This window comes from Tiliqua scincoides, chromosome 1 (genome assembly GCF_035046505.1).
Source record: "Tiliqua scincoides isolate rTilSci1 chromosome 1, rTilSci1.hap2, whole genome shotgun sequence".
In the NCBI taxonomy this organism is placed as follows: Eukaryota; Metazoa; Chordata; class Lepidosauria; order Squamata; family Scincidae; genus Tiliqua; species Tiliqua scincoides.
In genome coordinates, this window is record NC_089821.1 from 72,246,875 (window position 1) to 72,268,709 (window position 21,835).

Genomic DNA, 21,835 nt, shown 5'->3' on the forward strand with positions numbered 1-21,835 from the left:
GTGCCAGCCTAGGTGGGTCCCAAACGTGCCATAAAGCACTTTTGCGCCTCCTCAGGAGCAAACCACTCCTCAGGAGCATAGAGGTACACTGGTATACAAAGGCTGCATCCAGCCTCCATGGCAGCCTATGGGGCGAGCCTTGCATCGGCTGAGCTCGGCCGACATAAGGCTCTGAGGTGGGTAGGGAGGAGATGGGGAGGAGGAAAGTGTTCTGGGGCGGGAGAGGGCAGGTGGTACGCTGCCCCGGGGGAGGCTGAGCAGGGAGTAGGAGGTGGGGCTGGGACCCGTCAGTTATACCGGATCCCAACCCCATTCCCTGAGCAGCGTGGAGCAGCTTCAAGCTGCTCCACTCTCCTCGGACATGTGCCACCTCAGGAGGTGGTACAAGTCCAAGGAGACACATAGCGGCTGCAGTGGGCTTACCTGGGGTTAAGGGGAAGAGTATCCCCTTACCTTCAACTGAGCCACTTTGCAGCCCTATCTCGTGCTGAATACAGTGCAAGCCTCCTGGCTTGCCTGTTCCCGCACAAGATATAATTGTTCCCTTAGTAGTTGTTGTATTTATATATTGCTTTTCAGAAAAATGTTCTTAAAGTGGTTTACACAGCAAGAGGAATAAGAAGATGATTTCCTGTCCCAAAGGAGCTCATAATCTAAAATGTTTTAGTGAAAGTTGAATGGATTAAAAATAGGTAGTGTATCAACTACTGGTTTAAAAAAATGATAGACCTGGAAAAATATCAATCAAGAACAATCTTTGATTGAAGAAAGGAAACAGAAAACTTCAGTTTGTTTCCCAAATGGTCACAATTTTCCTTATACTGATAAGGAAAACATTGTGGCTGATCATACAATTTCCATTTTGCATGTGAGAAAAGACCAGGGGGAACAAGTAAGACTTGGGTTTTCCTGGTTTTTTCTGGATGGTGCTTATTATGTATGTGAATGGTCAGTAGCTTAACTGGGAGGGCATGTTTAGCATGGCCCAGGGTCAGATGATGTGATGATACCCCCTGAGTCATTGTGTCACCCCCTGGTGCCTGTACTGCCATCCTTTCCTTCATACATGTTCAGCCCTGTCCCCAGAAATGGCCCCCTTGGAGCTGTATGGAGCCAAGGGTGGGCAGGAGGGCTTTCTCAGCAGCATTTGCCTCGTGTCTGAAATGAGCAGTCACCCCATCCACCCCCAGTGGAGACAGAGGAAAGCCACCACTGACAGCCCCCCCCCCAGCTCCAGTTTAGCTATGTAATATAAGCCCCCTTCCCAGCCCTGGCTGAGCTACACCATTGTGGATGGTGTAGAATTACTGCTCCAAAAAGTGGCTTTAGCCATAAAATACATGGAATACTTCGCTCAGGGGTGTCAAACATAAGGCCCGGGGGCCGGATGCAGCCTGCGGAAGTTTTTTATACGGCCCTCAGGCTTTTAGCTGCTGAGTAGTGCTGAGGTGTTACTGCTGAAAGGGCAGCCCACATGAAAATTCCCATATCTTGAAATATGATCAAGATTCATATATTTTCTCTTTTGTTATTTGCAGCTAATGTGTTCCTAAGTGAGAAAAAAGTATTTACGTATTTTTGGTTATGACCTGTTTAATGACCTCACTTCTTGCCTAATGACATCACTTCCGGCCCTCAGCAGGCATCATGAATGCTATGTGGCTCTCCATATGAAATGAGTTTGACACCCCTGATTTAGCTGGTGCAGTGTCGTAAGCCCCAAATGGGTGCAGCAAGCTGGCAGGCCCTTCCAATCTACTGGGCGGCAGAGCGACAGCAGATGAGGAGAGAGAGGTGGAGAATGGAAAAGAAAGACAGACTGCTCTAGAAAGAGACAGGGAGAATTAGAGGAAGTCCGGATACTGGACATTGGAGAACAGTAAGAGATGGGAAGGGGAGGAAGATGTGTGGGGAAATCTAGGCATGGAGGAAGGGGAACAGAAGGAGATAAGTGGGGCCATGACCTCGTTGGGGAAGGAACTGGAGAGGAGCTTGGGAAAGGGAAGGAAATCTGTTGCAGGGGCCTGGCAGGAGGCCAGGGGCATGAAAGGAGGCATCCAGTTTAGTCCCACTTCCAGTCAGGGGCAAAGGAAGAGGCAGGATTCCGAGGGATTTAGAGCCATTCCAGTCAAGGACCTTGGGACCATAATAAGCCAGCAGGTGTCATGGGGCCTTAGTTGCCCTTGAAGACCTTATCCAGGGCACCATTTTCAACAGCCTCCTCTTAAGTCCCTCTGCAGGATCTCCCAAAACGGACGGGGAGGACGAGTGAAGTTGATTCAGAGATGACACACAACCCCTCTCCTTTTTTCTGTTAGTCCCCTGTTGAACCAACTAAAAACTGAAAGATTATTCTGGCATCCAGATATGCCCAAGGCATTCCAAAACCCACTGGAGTTCTTCCCTCCTCCTGAGGAGGATGCAGAGATGATAAATGTGCATATATTTTTTTTTCTTTTATGGTCCATGTTGTGTGCTTCAAGGCCTGACAAGAGAACAGGATCAGGGTAAATGTGGATATTTAAAAATAATCCTGCATGTCCTGTTACTTTTTGATTAGCTCACAATGAGATCCTAATAGAGGCAAAAAGCACAAGAAGACATCTTGTAACCTGCTCCCTCATCATCTTGTGTTATCTGATCATTTTGTTTTAATCAACGCCTCTTCAAATGGGCACACAGGTCTGCAAATAGTAATTTTGGAAAGTTCATTACATCCAGTTCAGTTCCCTTCCTAGGAAAATTCTCTGCTGAATCATTCTGCTCCTTCCCCCAGTGCCTTCCATCTTATAAAAAGGGATCACAAAGCACCCCATGCTGACTTAGCAAAACCCACAGGCAATTAACATGTTTTTGCGGTATCTCTGCTTCACTCTGACTTCCTTGGTGAGTACTCTGTTTAGAGAGAGAATAGCGGCTGGCTAGCAGAAGTGAGATAAGCCAATGGAAGCTTTTTTTCCTATAGTGCATGGGTACATTACCAGGGCTGGAACTGCAGTGGGAGCAAAGTGCTAGAGGCACTCTACTCACCTGAAGTTTGACCCCGTTTTGCAACTTACCCCCATTCCTTTAAAGCAAAAAAAGAAAAACAACTGACCCAACTTACACATTCTGCTTAACCTGTTGTTTGGCCCTAAGATGCATGAAAAGGTGAGCAAATGACTCATCATCTGGTGGTACAGATACAGTCACCCAGGGCTTTTAATTCCTCTTTGGGAAGCATCTCTTTTTGCAGCTCTATCAAGACCCAAGGGTGAGCCTCAAATACATTGGTGGGAGCAAAGAACAGATAGCAAGTCTGTAGGCAACAAAGGGAGACGATACAGTCATGATGACTGTATGCAACTTTCAGGCTTTAGAGGTAGCCTATCTGAATGCCTAATGAAATGAAGTGGCAACAGGATACCAGTTTACTGTTGTCTTGGATGCACGGGAAGGATAGAGTGAATAGAGAGATGCTCTTTAGGGGCAGAGCAACACCAGAACTAGGGGACATCCACTAAAATTGAGTGTTGGGAGAGTTAGGACAGGCAAAAGAAAATATTTCTTTACTCAGCGTGTGGTTGTTCTGTGGAACTCCTTGCCACAAGATGTGGTGATGGCATCTGGCCTAGATGCCTTCAAAAGGGGATTGGACCAATTTCTGCAGGAAAAATCCATTACGGGTTACAAGTCATGATGTTTATGTGCAACCTCCCGATTTTAGAAATGGGCTATGTCAGAATGCCAGATGCAAGGGAGGGCACCAGGATGCAGGTCTCTTGTTATCTGGTGTGCTCCCTGGGGCATTTGGTGGGCCACTGTGAGATACAGGAAGCTGGACTAGATGGGCCTATAACCTGATCCAGCAGGGCTATTCTTATGTTCTTATATTCTCCCTGAGGCATCTGGTGGGCCACTGTGAGTCACAGGAAGCATTTAGTCACAGGACTAAATGGGCCCTTGGCCTGATCCAGCAAGGCTATTCTTGTATTTCTAGCATACCATGCCTGGTGTTCATGTGCAAATACAAAAATGAGAATGAAAAATATGGAATAATATGTGAGACTGTTCTTGGGAACTTACAGAGAATGAGCTGGGCAAAGTATACGTTTGATATGTAATTTGACCCTATTTGCTTTTAATATAAATAACACTCATGGAAGGACCTGATTTGGATCAGGATCAGGGTGGGGGGAAGGGGAACTTTCTCCCTGCCATGGTCCCCATCTGGATTAGACCTCTGGGTAGCTGCTCTTTCTCTTAAGAGGGAATCAGTTCTCTGCATCAGTTAAGCTGTTGCAGTCAGGAGGGGAGAGAAGGGAGCTTCCTTGAGTACCAGCAGCATACAGAGAGTGGAAAGGCTTTCAACTGTGGTCAAAAACTAACAGGTCAAAATATGCCAAAGGTTTTACTTCTTGAACTAAGGACTTATAGCAAATGGGGCACTTCCAGAGAGGGTATTTAGTGTGGGATTTTCACACATTGTTCACATGCTATTTACATCATACTGACATGTTGTCATGCATCCATGGTTAAATCATTCCATTTATTAATAGGAAAAGCATGCTTCAAAGAAGTGGTGCAACAGTGCAATAACTGCAGGTGTGAACAACAGTTAGAGCTACTGTTTGTCTTTTTTGAGATGCATATGCAACAGACCACCACCACCAACATCAACTAGGTATTTATATACCGCCTTTCTGGTCATTGGATTACTCCTCTGACTTTATTCAAGGTGGTTTACATAGGCAGGCGTTTCTAAATCCCTCAAGGGGATTTTTACAATCATAGAGGTTCTCTCTTTCAAGAACCAACAACTTTTCAGAATGGATCTTCCTGGTTTGGTCTCACTTCTGGCCTCCAGTTCTCCCAGGCAGGCTGACAAGCAGCTCCATCTCTCACATGGAGGGCAGCCAAGACGCTCCTTGCTCACACCAAGAGCAGGTGGAATCACTCAGTTGGGCTTGTCAGTTGGGCTTGTCAGGTCTCGCCATTCTCAGCTGTTCAGGGAGCTGCTGGTGTCCTCGAACTGGTGACCTTCTGATGTTAGAGGCTCTACCCTCTAAACCAGACCTCCTGCCCAGGAAAAGATAAGGAAAGCAGGGAGAATCAGTCTACAATTACAATCATTTGCTAGTTTATAGGAGTTGAAATGGTCACACAGCTTACCCACACAGGAAACAGAAGCTAAGGCTGCAATCCTACACACACTTTCTTGGGAGTAAGCCCCACTGAATACAGTGAGACTTACTTCTGAGTAGACATGTATAGGATTGTGCTGTAATTCTTGTGGAAGCTCATGGGTAGCCCAACCAATGATGGATTTGAGCCAGAGCAAGTCTCCCTGTGCTGGCTCACAGTGTTGCAAACTTGCCATATAATAATAATAATAATAATAATAATAATAATAATAATAATAATAATAATAATAATAATAATAATAATAATAGGTATTTATATACCACCTTTCTTGGTCTTTATTCAAGACTTTATTCAAGGCGGTTTACATAGGCAGGCTGATTAAATCCCCGTAGGGATTTTTACAGTTGAAAGAAGGTTCTATCTTTCAAGAACCACAACAGTCCAGTTGTTTCACTCTGATCTGGCTTCACATTCTGGCCTCCATCCTCCCACGCTCAGAGCAGATGGAATAGCTCGGCTTCAGCTTGTCAGCTGCTTCAAGGTCGCACGATGCCGGTGGCCTCGAACTGGCGACCTTGTGGATGTTATCTTCAGGCAGACGGAGGCTCTACCCTCTAGACCAGACCTCCTGCCCATGCCATAAGGCATGTTTGCTCCAACTTGAGAGCTGGCAGCACCAGCACAATGGCATGCACTGCCCTGCCAGCACTGGATCCAGTCCCTGTGCTGGCCAGCATGGGTAAGTGTGTGCTGGGAGGTGCAGGGGTGGGAGAGGATGGCAGGAGGGCATTTTGCAGGTGATGAGGGAGCATTTCAGGGTGGGGAAGGACAGAACAGGGGAAGTATCTGGCCTGAGAGGAGGTGGGATCAGAAGCAGCAGCAGTGCACATTGTATCCTAACCCCCACTCCTGGGCCTCGGAGCCCTACACAGGCTTCTCGGATGTGTGTCAGCTAAATCTACTTGGCATAGATCCAAGTAGCCCCATGGGGTAGACATTATCCCCTTATCCCAAGGTGAACTCCAACCCTCTCCAACTCTGTAAAGGATACAGCGCAGGTCATGTAATGGCACAGGGTTAGAATTGCTCTGTTATTGGAATACATACCCTCTCAGCAGCTGTCAAGAGTACACCATCTTGGTTTTCAATAGTTCTAAAAAAAAGTTTAAAAGTTGATAGTGAGGATGTTAGAAAGTGCTAAACTAAGCAGTAAAGTCCAGGTCTACAGAACTTGCATCCTGAGTACACTTCTGAACTGCAGCGAGTCATAGACTCTTCGCTCACAACAGGAGAGGAAACTGAACGCTTTCCACATGCGCTGCCTCCGATGCATTCTCGGCATCATCTGGCAGGGCAAAGTTCCAAACGACACAGTCCTGGAACGAGCTGGAATCCCCAGCATGTATGCACTGCTGAAACAGAGACGCCTGCGTTGGCTCGGTCATGTTGTGAGAATGGATGATGGCCGGATCCCAAAGGATCTCCTCTATGGAGAACTCATGCAGGGAAAGCGCCCTACAGGTAGACCACAGCTGATACAAGGACATCTGCAAGAGGGATCTGAAGGCCTTAGGAGTGGACCTCAACAGGTGGGAAACCCTGGCCTCTGAGTGGCCCGCTTGGAGACAGGCTGTGCAGCATGGCCTCTTCCAGTTTGAAGAGACACTTGGCCAACAGACTGAGGCAAAGAGGCAAAGAAGGAAGGCCCATAGCCAGGGAGACAGACCAGGGACAGACTGCACTTGCTCCCAGTGTAGAAGGGATTGTCACTCCCAAATTGGCCTTTTCAGCCACACTAGACGCTGTTCCAGAATGACCATTCAGAGCGTGATACCATAGTCTTTCGAGGCTGAAGGTTGCCAATCACAAGCAGTAAAGTGTCCTAACACTGAATTCCATTTGCATTTCTGTATCCGTCTTCCTAGGTTGCTGCTGATCACATCATCTTTAATCATGGGCCCATGGAAAGGAAAGGGAATGAGAATGAGTGCCTCTGCAGTTTAGATCTCCCTGATGATGTCTTCCCATCACATATGATTGATGTCCTAAGAGATTCCCACGTCAACCTGACCTATATTATTGATGAAGAGATAACTAGGGTAAGCAGCCATTCCTTGACACAGAGAAGCCAGGCAAAGGTGCCTTGAGAGATTGGGGTTTAACTGTTGTCTAATTTTGCCTATTTCTGCTTAGGGCATATTGTATAGGAGTGGAGTGGTAGCCATACAGATCTCTCTGGGCATGTTAAAATCTTCCTTCCTTCCTCTTCCCCACAAACACAACCAGACGTTCAGGGCACTACCTCTCAGGACCCATGATCACAACAAATATCTCATTTCCTGTTTCAGACCAGTGATATTGGGTATAATGCTTTATTGTTCCAGTGGTGATATTTTTTTTAAAAAGGAGGGGGGAATTGGGGTTCTTGGAAAAAGAAAATACCTTGTTGTTTTTATTGTATTACAAAAATTGGTATTTATTGATCAAGCACAATTATTATATCACTAGATAATATGAATTGTATAAGTATAATTACACAGGCCTACAAAATTGAGGGTCAGAAAAGTTCTTTCCCAAACTTTATGGTGGTTTGATATGAATTTGGGGTGCCGATTCCAAAAATGGCAGGGTGCCCTATCATATCTAGTTTTGGAGTTATAGTATAGCCTCATTAGTGAATGGTTCAAGTAGCTTCCTCATGAGGAAGCCACAGTGTAGGCTTCCTCATGAGGAAGCTGCTTGAACCATTCACTAAAGAGGCTATGCCGTGTCTCCAAAACTAGACATGATAGGGCAAAACGGATGCCATTATTGGAATCAGCACTCCAAATATACCCAGGAATTAGTGTAACGTTTAAGGAAGCAAAATGTGCGTTGGCCTGTATTATTAATGGAAATGTGAGTCTTATTTTTTTAAAATATATAGGTTCTCAGATTATCATAGCTGGAGGCAACAGCACTCTCTGGGTGTTGGCCATAAAAGTCCAAAAAAAAACTAGTTTTGTTTGATGAATTGAAAGCTACGTTTCATCCTACAACTGCTGTGGACATCACCAGGCATCCAAAGGCAAAATTCCTTTGTTTTGCCTTTAAATGCCTGATGATGTCTACAGCGATTGTAGATGAAACGTTGCTTTTAATTCATCAAACAAAGCTAGTTGTCTTGGAATTTTATGGCAGGTATACCCAGAGATTTTAACTATGAATTTTATTTTTATTTTTTTGCTGCTAGGGTAACATGGGGTAGAGCTACTACAGTTGATATGCCATAAAATGGGAGATTCCCCTGTCTTTCCTTGCTGTAATTACTGGAATAGAAAAGTACTTGACTGAGCAGAAAGAGTTAAAGGAGAGAATTACTTATGGTTAGGTGTACAGTTGTTACAACATGCTTCCCCGTAGCATTTTACTTCTGTGTTGCCACAGTTTGCTCACTATCCAGATGACGTTTCTCCTAAAGCAGGGGTGCCCAAACCCTGGCCTGGGGACCACTTGCAGCCCCCGAGGACTCCCAATCCGGCCCACGGGTAGCCCCCAGTCTCCAATGAGTGTCTGGAGACTTGCTGGAGCCTGTGCTAAAGTGTTGCAGTCTCAATTTTTCCCGCCTGTTGTCCTGTTTGTTTGGTTTGTTGATTTCTTGCATTTTTAACTGCATTTTAAATTGCCTGAGATTGCAGAAGTGAACTGAGTAATGCCACTATCACTAATGCTATTGTCTCACTTGGTTTGGAAGTCTCATTTTTTACAATAGTGTTGCAGCTCCCCCCAAATCACATTCAACCCTCTGCTGCCACTTTCTAGTTCACACCTTGCCTAGGAAAGCCACAAATTAGTATACCTTGTCTTTCTCACTTCCTTCTTGGGTTCCTGTTGTGCAGATTTCTGAGATACTGAAACATAAGAAAATACAGTGACTGGTTCAAGGTTACCTAGGGAGCTTTATGACTGAGTGTGGTCTTGAACCCAGGCCTCCTCTGTCAGCTGTAACCTACTGGCTCTCAACTCAAAGCATTAAGAAATGGCTATGGAAAGATTGTTCATGAGTTTTGGAAAGGTTTTTTCAAATATCCTGTGAAGCATGCATACTGCACATGTGTTTTACTTTTCTTAGATTACAAAAATTAATGAAGACATATTAAAATACGAGGATGCCTTGAAAAATGTGACTGAGAAAATACGGGACATTGAGATGAATGGTATCAAAGATCAAACAGATTTCACAAACACTAAAAAGGCCATTGAGCAACTGAAGACCATGGTTGTAACTGCGAATAACAAATTGAACGGAACTGACACCAAGATTGAAAAACTGCTTAAGGAGGTGAGTTAGGAATGCTCAGGATGATAGTCATAGTAATAATTCTGCTTTGGTCAACACTATATGGCAATACAACTAGATGAGACTCAAGCAGAGAGCACAGTTCCCATGTACATTCCCATGTTGAATGTGTTGGGAAAAGGGGTGAAAAGCAGGCAGTCATATAGTGGAAGGCCCTTGTTCTGATTGCTTTCCACCAACCTTCACTAGATTAGTGCTAACAATAAAATAGGAGCAGACGCAATGAAAATACTTTACGTACCGTTCCCAAAACATGTGCATCTCTGTTAACAGTACAGGTCCTAGACTTGGCACAGGGAATTCTAGTTATTCCCTTTGCATAAGTATGAGACTCATCATGACATGGTGGACTTCATGCAGCTGGTCATAACTCATGGACAGAAGTCTTGCATGTTGGAAGATCAGGAGGACACAGAGAGAGATGGTCCTACCTGCTTCTGCTATTGTCACAGTGGTAAAAGATGCTCCAGAAGTGTGCTTCTTAGTCAGGGACACTGGTAGGGAGGCTGGAGCCTTCTTGTTGGTGCCAGTGGATCAGGAGCTGCCTGCCAATCCAGGTAAGATGGCAAGGAGGTGGGAGGGGACTGCAGGGGAGAACAAAACTACATAGCAATGGGAGCGGGCACGGGCAGATTGGGTCCAAGAAGGAGATGGGGTCAGTGGCAGCAGCAACTCCACAAACCTAACCCCTTTTCAGGACCCAATCCCATGGTGCAGGTCTATGCAGACCTGCGCCTGCTATTTCGTTAGCACATGTCCAAGTAGACCCTCTCCCACACAAAGTGGAGGCTTACCAAAGTGGAGCACAACTCCAGTTGCCTTCAAAGGGTTCCAGTGGGGCCAAGTGTGGTTCAATGTGGGTCCAGGGGACACGCATTGAACCAGATCCACAGATATAAAATCCACGGATAAACAGGTTCCACCTGTATGTAGACCAGAGACAGTAGCAACAGGATGCAGTGCTTGCAAGCATGTGAAGCTTTGGGGAGGTCTATAGGTAAGGGGTAGCACACATATGTCACATGCAGAAGGACCCAGCGTCAACACCCAACATCACCAGGTAGGGCTGGGACATATTCTTGTTTGAAACCTAGGAGAGCTACTGCAGACAATACTGAGCTAGGTGGACAAGCTCAGCTTCCTGTTTTGGAATGACAATCATAAGTATTTGTTGTTACCACACTCACACATAGTGGCGTAGCTAGTGGGGGCAGGGGGTGGTCTGCCCCAGGTGCCACCCTCAGGGGCGTAACACCACGAGTGACCAAAAAAATCGCTAAAATTGCAATTGTTAGAAATAATGCCATCATATACAGGTTGAACCTACTTATCTACAGATTTTGGGTCCGTGGATTTGGTTCAACATGAGTCCTCTGAACCCCTGTTAAGCCAGTTTCGGTCCAACCTGAAGCTACAGAGGTGACCAGAAATCTGCTCCTGTTGCCTCCAGAGGCTCTTCTGAGGCCCATGGAGGCTGCATGCAATGGAATGGCCTCCAGAAGTTCTAGAAGGTGCTTCTAGGACATCCGGAGGCCTTTATGAGGCCCGTGGAGGCCATGTGCAGGCCTCGGAAAGGCCCCAAAAAGCATCAGAAGGCCACTTCCAAGTTACCCTGATTACCTGACAGAAGGGCATTTATATATCACTCCCTCAAAACAGGAGGTTCAGATTGTATTCTAGGATAATGAAAGCATGTCCATATCCTGCAAACAGGGCAAAGAAGCACATTTTCATGTGGCGCTCCTCTTATATTTAGCAGGGGAAGAGTAACTGTCCCTCTTCACCCCAGCACAATGTCTTTTCTGGTGGCTGCTGCTGGTGTTCTTCTGCATCTTTATAGATTGTGAACCATTTTGGGAGAAGGAGGCTTTTAGTGACTTCTCTAGTAATGTAATTACTATAGAATATAAATACAATGTACATATAATGTAAATAGAGTATATAAACCATTTTGGGCGCAATCCAAACCTACGCTGGAGCAGGCAAGCCAGGAGGCTTGCGCTGCATCCAACGCAGGTTCGTTGGCTGCAGCAGCTCAACCAGGGGCATGGGGAAGCTCTTCCCCTTATCCCTGGATAAGGGCTGTTTGCCCCAATGAGTCACCTCAGACATGCGCCACCTCTGGAGGTGGTGCAAGTTCAAGGAGAGCGGAGCCCGCCCAGCCCCTGCCCAGAAACGCCCCCCTCCCAAGTGGCAGGGAGCTTCTGCCAGCCTCCGTGCATCAGTGCATCTGGATGTGCCGACCCAGCTTCCTCCCACGGAAGCTTTACAGCACGTTTGCGCCCCTCCCGGGGCTCCGATGCTGGCATAACTGCCAGTTAGGATTGTGCCCTATGTGAACTTTGTTTTTGTTGAAAAGCGGTATATAAATATTCTTAATAAGAATAAGAATACCAACCAACAGTTAAAACTTGGTTAAGACTTGGAACACTGCCCAGGACTGTAATCCTATACAGTACACACTTTCCTGGGAGTTAATCCCATTTAACTTAATGGGGCTGATTTCTGGACAGACATGCCTAAGATTGCAATGCAGGATGCCTCAATAACGAGACAGTTCTTTCTACTTCTGTTCATCCCAATGGGGATCTCAGAGTATACTCCCAAATCTTTAATGTACTTCCACATCACTGTTCATTTGGTAACCATTGACCAAAGCACTCTGATTCATAGAGAAGGGTCAACATGGACTGTTCATATGTCTGTCACTAGAAATGCGGACGTTTACCCTAAAACTACATTCACATTACCTAGAAAGTTGAGGTTTGCTACAGTTATATGAACTATTGCAGTTACATGCAACTATTTTCTGTCAAACTACAAGTCCAACTTCCAAATCGCTGATTCAGGACCCATGGATTTAACTTGCCACAGGTTCCGAACCTGGGGTGGAAGACGAGACCTGAACTCCCAGACGCATCTGGAGGTTTTCTCTGGTCACATCCGGGAGCATTTCTGAGGGCTGCAGAGGCTGTGTGCAGCCTCCATGGCTCTTAGAAAGCCCCCTAGAGTTGCTTAAAGGGCACTTTGGTTTTAGTGAAAAATTGGAAGTGCCCTTCTGCTTCCAGGGGCATTTCTGAAGCCTATGGAACCCGTGCACAGCCTCTACAGGCTTCAAACAGCTCCAGACGAGACCAGAACAAGGTTCTAGTCACACCCCTGTTGCAGTGGTTCCCAAACTTTTTTGCACCAGGACCCACTTTTTAAAAACAACACACTATCAGGACCCACCTAGATTTACCAGACTTTAAAAAAAAGAGATCTAGAAAGAAATATTTATTTTTTACAAGTAACCATAACCAGGAAAGAAGACCCTCAGACTTTATCCCTCTATATTTACACATGCTAACAATCTGCTGGAGTTACAATCTCCATTCAGGGTAGTTAGCAGTTATCTTGAAAATTGCAGGAGCTGAGCTCTTTGCAGGGTAATTAGCAGCTACAGTTTCTGATTTTTCAGTAGCCTCAGGGCTTGAGGCAATTAGTTATCTGATCTTTCCATCGCCCTTTGGCGACCCACCAAAAATCAGGTCACGAACCACCAGTGGGTCCCGATCCACAGTTTGGGAACGACTGCCTAGTGAACCACAGCCCATGAATTTAATTATCCGTGGGTTTTGGTATCCCACAGATCAGATCCCCCGCAATACCGAGGCCCAACCTGTTGGGGTGGAGCGCAATCGCTGTAATTTCTCTTTTGAAGACATGGGAAGCCCTGCAGACACTCGTACAGGGCTCCCCGCACCCCCAGGACACTGCTGCAGGGACTGATAGGTAAATACCAGACTCTGCAGCCCACTTAGCAATGCGATCCTGGGCATTGTGTTGCTGCCTCCCCCCTTCCCCTGCCTCTTAAGGGGGCAGAGTCCAAGGCCCTCAGGCTGGGGTGTCGTGATGCCCTAGTTTGAGAAGCCCTGATCTAGCCCAATGCTGTTTTCTCTGCTTGATAGTAATTCCTCAGGATCTCAAGAGCAAGGTTTTTTTCCCAGCCTTGCTATCTCTGAGTCATCAGTCATTAAGTCGTGTCTGACTCTTCATGACCCCATTGACCACACCAGACCCCCCGTCTTCCACTAACTTCCAGGGTTTCTCCAAATTCATGTTCACTGCTTCGGTAGCACTGTCTAACCATCTCATCCGCTGCTGTCCCCTTCTCCTTCTGCCTTCAATTTTTCCAGCATCAGGGTCTTTTCTAAAGACCTCTGAGTAGTATCCTTTAAATAGAGATCCCAGAGAATGAATCCTCTGCCTGTGATCTACTACTAAACTACAGACTCTCCCCAAAACTAGAAATGTCATGGCAGATTTGTACACTAAATAAAACTCAAGAACTGAAATTCACTTCTTATTGGAGATGCCTCTTATGGAGACAGCACTCCAGCCCAGGACAAGCAAAACTATTGCTCCCTCACACATTAGAGAAGATGCCTCCCTGAATTAGAGGATATGCCTTTTCTTATAGTAGCTGGGAATGTGTGCCATTGCTTGCAAGCAGAATTTCCAGCTAAATTATGTCAGATAATTCTCATTCATGGGGGAAAAAAGCAAAATCCTGTGACACCTTAAAGACTAAGGGCTCAATCCTATCCAACTTTCCAGCTCCAGTGTAGCCACAATGCAGCCCCATGGTAAGGGAACACATGTTCCCATATCTTATGAAGGCCCCAGTGACTGCCCCTCCACCGCAGGATGCAGAGCGCACCCCACTGGCACAACTGCACCAGCACTGGAAAATGGGATAGGAATGGGCCCTGACCCATTTATTTCAGTATAAGTTTTTATTGACTACATGAAAGTGAACTGTAGTTCATTAAAGTTTATGCTGAAATAAATTAGTCTTTAAGGTGCTAAATGCTACAGACCAACATCACAAACTGTTATCAAACTGTAAATATACTTCACAACTGTAAGTGACTGTAACTGTAGTTACAGTTACTTCAAACTGTAAATTTCAGAAAGTGCTGAAATTTTATACATATCTCAGTTACTAGAAAAGCCTGAAAACAGAACTTCTCTTTTACTCAGAACTTGAGACATGACATCTGATATAACAACAGTCTGCATAGAGCAAGCCAAGGAACATAGGGCTATTGGGGGGGGGGGGGGTTCTGAACTAGCTGTTCATTGGGGATGGGATTTACAATGGACGCCGGGAATGAGAAATCCAATCTGCAAAATCACATGGTTCCTCTCTTATTGGACTCCACCACTTCAGACTGTAGGTGGAGGATAACAACTTTGAATGTTCCTCCACAGAAATAATACCAGTTCAGTTCTCCCAATGGTTCCCTTTGGCTAAAGACAAAAAAAAAAGTGTATAAACAGCCATTGTTCCTCCAACTTATAGGAAAGGATTTGTAACAATTCACTGACTTGGGGATCTTTTATAAAATATGTGCCATTATTTCAGGTAAACAATGTCTCCACTATAGTGTGGCAGCTGGAAACTTTTGACCAGAACAATGTATTGCTAGTACGTAGGGAAATGGCTGTTCTTCGGAAACAACTGGCTGATTGTGAAGAAGCTGCTTCGATTTCCAACTTTGGCCAGCCTTCTCCAGGCCTCCCAGGTCCTGAGTTTGGTAAGTGCTATTAAGGACCATGCTAGAGTGGGCTGAGCTGGAGGCTCCATATACATTTGGCCACAATATTCCAGACTTGCTATTGGTGTTTAGGTGGCCAACAAACCTAACCCAGTTTCTGCTCATCATAGACACGTATATCTGTTGTCCTTAATGTACAAATAGAGGGGCAGCTGATTCAAGGAATTGCAATGGTCACCTAAATAGTAGGACGAAACAAGATAGTGGAAGTAAGCCACGCATGAATGCATCCCTATTTCTTTAAATATTTCGCAAATAGCAGCCATCTTGGAGGGGGCTAATCCGAATAAGGTAAGAAGGAGGGATTTGTCTTTTTCCACTGATGGCATTATCCTGATGAAACACACACTCTCTCATTTTCTCTCACACACAGCAATTTGCCCCCCTAGGAAAACCATGTGCATACATGCGTGTTTTTTCCTGCAGGGGCAAATAGCAGATCTGGGGATCAAATAAAAACCAGCTTGAGCTTAAAAAAACAGTCCAGCCTAAGAGAGTTGCAGTAGGAGGGTAAGAATCTAGGAAGGGCCAGTTCCCAGCCAGCCAGGGCAATTTAGCATAGTCATTGCCCTTTAGGTCATAGTCATTGACCCTTAGGAGTTGATAAGAGCCCCATTAGGCAAATCCAAGCACCCCGTTCAGGAGCCTGCAGAGTAGTTTAAACCCATCTGCAGTTCCCAGGCTCAGCCTATTGACTTCCTGATCTTTGGAAATCTCACCTGGGAAGGCCAGCCCCTTTCCAATCAGCAAGTATGGAGGCAGGAGGAACTAGCTAAGACTATAAAGCTAGCACCTGCCACTGCGTGAGCCCCTCTACAGAAGCACGCGTGGCCTCTGGGAACCAAGCGCCTCAGGAACAAAGTGCCAGGGTAAGGCACAGCGAGTTTAACATCTGTGCGAGTTCGGCAGCAGGGCAAGGAAACCAGGGCCCCAGATACTGCTCTTCTCTTCCCTTGAGAAGAGGAGCAGCAAACCAGTGTAGGGTTTTTAAGTACCCCTAATCAAACAAACAAAAAAATTATGCAGTCAGACAGCCAGCAGCAGGGTGGGGGTTATCCAGTGTTTTGCATCGAGTGCAACATGTATGACTATATGCCTCTGGGGCATAAGTCATGGGTGTTTCCTCGGTGCAAGGAGCTCCAGGGACACAGGGAATACATCCGCTCCCTTGAAGCCTTGGTGGCCGACCTCTTGAAGCAGAGGCAGGCAGAGAAGGACCATGGGGAGACTTCCAGGGATTATCAGTCTTGGTACCTCAGGTGTGCAGCTCCTCAGCTGCCCGGGTGGGAAGTCTCGGGGCTGGAGGATGTCATCCTGGAGAGGAGGGAAACAATCCCCTAGGGGGGACCCCTTCTCCAGGGGACGGGCCCGTATCCGAATGCACTCAGGATACTCCTCGGCTGGAGGGGGGTTGGGGGCTACTTGTAGTGGGGGATTTATCAGAAACATTGAGAGAGGGGTTTGCAATGGGTGTGAGGACCGCATGGCGATTTGCCTGGTGTCTGGTGCGAAGGTTGCGGACATCACTTCTCGTCTAGAGAGGCTGGTAGATAGTGCTGGGGAGGAGGTAGTGGTTGTGCATGTCGGTACCAACAATGTGGGGAAGTGTAGCTGGGAGGTCCTGGAGGCCAAATTTAGGCTATTAGGTAGGAAGCTGAAAGCCAGAACCTCAAAGGTAGCATTCTCAGAAGTGCTACCTGTTCCACGTGCAGGGCCAGCTAGGCAGGCGGAGATCAGGGGTCTCAATGCATGGATGAGACGGTGGTGTAGGGAGAAGGGGTTTAGATTCATTAGGCACTGGGGAATGTTTTGGGACAAGTGGGGCCTGTACAAGAGGGATGGGTTTCACTTGAACTAGAATGGAACCAGACTGCTGGCGCATAACATTAAAAAGATGGCAGAGCAGCTTTTAAACTGATCCCTGGGGGAAGGCCGACAGGAACCGAGGGGAATCCAGTTAGGGACTCCTCATCTCTATGGGATGAGGATGGGGAGGTTAGAGAACAACAAGGTAAAGACAGAGTAGGAGGAGAAATTGGGAATGGTATAATGATGGAATGTGATAGATGGTTTAGCACAATGAGATGTTGCAGGGATAAAGGAGCTAATAAGTAGCCCATTCTGGGCCATTTGCTTTTATGCTAGCGAGTCTCCGAGTGTAGACGGGAAAACTGGAATGTCTGGTGACTAGAGAAAACTTTGTTATAGTGGGCATAATGGAAACTTGGTGGAATGCGGAAAATCAGTAGGATACCGCAATCCCGGGCTATAAACTATACAGGAGGGACAGGGAGGGGCGTGTTGGAGGTGGGGTGCCAATTTATGTTAAAGAAGGGGTAGAATCCAGCAAAGTAGAAATTGAAGGCGGGTCCGACTCCACCGTAGAATATTTATGGGTTAAATTACCAGGCCTGAGGAGTGATGTAATACTGGGGGCGTGCTATCGTCCTCCAGACCAGAAACCTGAAGGGGACCTTGAAATGAGGAAACAGATCAGGCAGGTGACAAGGAGGGGCAGGGTTATAATCATGGGGGACTCAACCATCCTCACATCGACTGGGTCAATTTGTAGTCTGGTCACGAAAAGGAGACCAGATTTCTTGACATGTTAAATGACTGTGCCTTAGAGCAGCTAGTCATGGAGCCCACCAGAGGACAGGTGACTCTGGATTTAATATTGTGTGGTGCTCAGGACCTGGTTAGAGATGTCAATGTTACTGAGCCATTGGGGAACAGTGATCATGCTGCAATCCGTTTCGACATGCACATCGGGGGAAGAATACCAGGCAAATCTGTCACAAAAACCCTTGACTTCCGACGAGTGGACTTCCCTCAGATGAGGAGGCTGATTAGAAGGAGGTTGAAAGGGAAGGTAAAAAGAGTCCAATCTCTCCAGAGTGTATGGAGGCTGCTTAAAGCAACAGTAATAGAGGCCAAGCAGAAGTGTATACCACAAAGGAAGAAGGGCTCGACTAAGTCCAGGAGGGTGCCCGCATGGGTAACGAGCCAAGTTAGAGAGGCCGTAAAGGGCAAGGAAGCTTTCTTCTGTAAATGGAAGTCTTGCCTAATGAGGAGAATAAAAATGAACATAAACTATGGCAAAAGAAATGTAAGAAGGTGATACAGGAGGCCAAGAGAGACTATGAGGAACACATGGCCAGCAACATTAAGGGGAATAATAAAAGCTTCTTCAAATATGTTAGAAGCAGGAACCGCCAGAGAAGCGGTTGACCCTCTGGATGGTGAGGGAGGGAAAGGGGAGATAAAAGGAGACTTAGAGATGGCAGAGAAATTAAATGAGTTCTTTGCATCTGTCTTCACGGCAGAAGACCTCGGGCAGATACCACTGCCCTAACGGCCCCTCCTGACCAAGGAATTAAGTCAGTTAGAGGTTAAAAGAGAAGATGTTTCAGATCTCATTGATAAATTAAAAATCAATGTCACCAGGCCCTGATGGCATCCACCCTTGAGTTATTAAGGAATTGAAGAATTAAGTTGCTGATCTCTTGACTTAAATATGCAACTTGTCCCTCAAAATGGCTATGGTGCCAGAGGATTGGAGGATAGCAAATGTCACACTGATTTTTAAAAAAAGAAGGAGGGGGGACCTGGGAAACTATAGGCTGGTCAGCCTAACATCTATTCCAGGTAAGATGTTGGAATGCCTCATCAAAGATAAATCTCAATACACATAGAAGAACAAGCCTTGCTGAGAGAGAATCAGTATGGCTTCTGTAAGGGTAAGTCTTCCCTCATAAACCTTTTAGAATTATTTGACAAGGTCAACAGGCATGTGGATGCAGGAGAACCCGTGGACATTATATATCTGGACTTTCAGAAGGCATTCGACACGGTCCCTCACCAAAGGCTACTGAGAAAACTCCACAGTCAGGGAATTACAGGGCAGGTCCTCTCATGAATTGGGAACTGGTTGAAGACCAGGAAACAGAGAGTGGGTGTCAATGAACAGTTTTCACAATGGAGAGAGGTGAAAAACGGTGTGCCCCAAGCATCTGTCCTGGGATTGGTACTCTTCAACCTCTTCATAAATGACCTGGAGACAGGGGTGAGCAATGAGGTGGCTAAATTTGCAGACGACACCAAGCTTTTCTGAGTGGTGAAGACCAAAAGTGATTGTGAGGAGCTCCAGAAGGATCTCTTCAAAGTGGCAGAATGGGCAGCAAAATGGTAGATGCGTTTCAATGTAAGTGAGTGTAAAGTCATGCACATTGGGGCAAAAAATCAAAACTTTAGATATAGGCTGATGGGTTCTGAGCTGTCTGTGACAGATCAGGAGAGAGATCTTGGGGTGGTGGTGGACAAATCGATGAAAGTGTCGACCCAATGTGTGGCGGCAGTGAAGAAGACCAATTCTATGCTTGGGATCATTAGAAAAGGTACTGAGAACAAAACAGCTAATATTATAATGCTGTTGTACAAATCGATGGTAAGGCCACACCTGGAGTATTTGTCCAGTTCTGGTCCCCACATCTCAGAAAGGACACAGTGGAAATGGAAAAGGTGCAAAAGAGAGCAACTGAGGGCACAATCCTAACCCCTTATGTCAGTGCTTTCCAGCACTGGCATAGCGGTGCCAATGGGACATGTGCTGCATCCTGCAGTCGGGTGTCACTCACAGAGGCCTCCTCAAAATAAGGGAATGCTTGTTCCTTTACCTCAGAGCTGCATTCCCTTTATATCAGTGCTGGAAAACACTGACATAAGGGGTTAGGATTGTGCCCTGAGATGATTACTGGGCTGGGGCACCTTCCTTATGAGGAAAGGCTATGGCATTTGGGCCTCTTCAGCCTAGAAAAGAGGCGCCTGGGGGGGCATGATACAAAATTATGCACAGGAAGGATAGACTGGATAGAGAGATGCTCTTTACAATCTCACAAAACACCAGAACCAGGGGACATCCACTAAAACTGCGTGTTGGGAGAGTTAGAACAAACAAAAGAAAATATTTCTTTACTCAGCGTGTGGTGGTTCTGTGGAACTCCTTGCCACAGGAAGTGGTGATGGCATCTGGCCTAGATGCCTTTAAAAGGGGATTGGACAAACTTCTGGAGGAAAAATCCATTATGGGTTACAAGACATGATGTGTATGTGCAACCTCCTGATTTTAGAAATGGGCTACGTCAGATGCAAGGGAAGGCACCAGGGTGCAGGTCTCTTGTTATGTGGTGTGCTCCCTGGGGCATTTGGTGGGCCACTGTGAGATACAGGAAGCTGGACTAAATGGGTCTATGGCCTGATCCAGCGGGGCTGTTCTTATGTTCTTATAGGGAGAGGGCATTTTCATTAGGAAAATGGACCAGGGGAAAAAGTTAACACAAAACACCTCCCCTACCTAAGGATTTCCTAACTATATGACTTCTTCTTTTCCTCCCCCACCCCCTTTCTATAAGGGTGTAACTATAGATAAACCTTCTGAAAGGGAACTGGCAGGTCACAAAAAAACAAAACAAAAATATCTTATCCAAAAAAAGTCATCCTAGCCATAGATGTACAGTATAATTCTGTTTTTTTTTCCCCTGGCAGGCAAATGTGAGGACAATATACTGCTGAACTTTAGCAAGCCATTTGCAGTGAAAGTTAACTGGAAGGGTTTCAATAACAAATATGGTACTTGGGGGAAGGACTTTGCCTTTGAGAACAAGAATCCAAACATGTATTGGTTAGCTCCACTCAACACAGATGAGCGTTTAATGGAAAGCTACCGCATCTACAATTCATATTCTGACCTTCTGTTATACAAGAACCATATAGAAAAAACCCTTTCCAAATTCATCGGCCTCACCTGGAACTATGCCGACAGTGGACAGGGAAGCGGTGCCATCATGTACAATGGCAGTCTCTATTACAACTGTTACAACAGTAGAAACTTGTGCAAGGTGGATATTTCAACCCACCAGGTCAAGCGCAAGGAAGTGGCGGATGCCACTTTTAACAACTGGTTCTCTTATATTGGAGTCAATTGGCAGGACTTTGATTTTGCTGGAGATGAGCATGGTCTGTGGGTCACTTATTCCACAACTAAGAGCAGCGGGAAAATAACAATTGCGAAGTTAGATCCTGATACATTGAAGATACTAGACACATGGGATACTTCACTGTTCAAGAACGATACAAGCAACACATTCATGATGTGCGGGAAGCTGTTTGCCCTCAAACGAGTGAGCGCACACAAGGAGCAGTTATTTTACGCATACGACACCAAGACACGCAAAGAACACAGTTTAAACATCATAATGGAGAAACTCTCAGAAACACCTCAGAGTGTGAGCTACAACCCCAATGATCACAAGATATACATGTACAACGATGGCTATCTGGTAACTTATGATGTGCTGTTCAGACGTCTGTCCCCAAGGGATAGACGGAGCGTGGCTCGTGAGGATGGGCAGAATGCCATTATACCGTTTAACAGCAGGAGACAACAATTTGCAGTTACAGTCTAAGACCAGGCTTGTGTTATCACTCACCTACTGGCAGATATAAACATGATACAGCCGCCTTGCTGAAAACTAAGCAGATCAAGATAGGGTTAGGGCATGAATGGGTAACTGCTTGGGACCCGCATGTAACCCCTTGAGCTCCACGATGGAAGAAGGGTGGGTTAAAATAAATAAAGCAATAAAACTGAGTATTTATGATGGATATCCGTAGTACTCCATATGAGCACATATGGTGGCATTGTGCATCATCGTGGTGTGGTATAAAACTCCATGCATCATAATAGCAAACATAGATTAGCTTTTCTACT

At 46.0% G+C, this 21,835-nt stretch overlaps 1 protein-coding gene across 1 annotated transcript; it reads left to right on the forward strand.

The window, feature by feature from the left end:
* The first annotated feature begins 3,138 nt into the window (after positions 1 to 3,138).
* LOC136644994 (olfactomedin-like) lies at positions 3,139 to 21,530 on the forward strand. The gene is made up of 5 exons (XM_066621256.1): positions 3,139 to 3,150; positions 7,050 to 7,223; positions 9,236 to 9,445; positions 14,874 to 15,045; positions 20,611 to 21,530. The coding sequence occupies exons 1-5, from the start codon at positions 3,139 to 3,141 to the stop codon at positions 21,528 to 21,530; spliced, it is 1,488 nt and encodes a 495-aa protein (XP_066477353.1).
* The last annotated feature ends 305 nt before the right edge of the window (positions 21,531 to 21,835 follow it).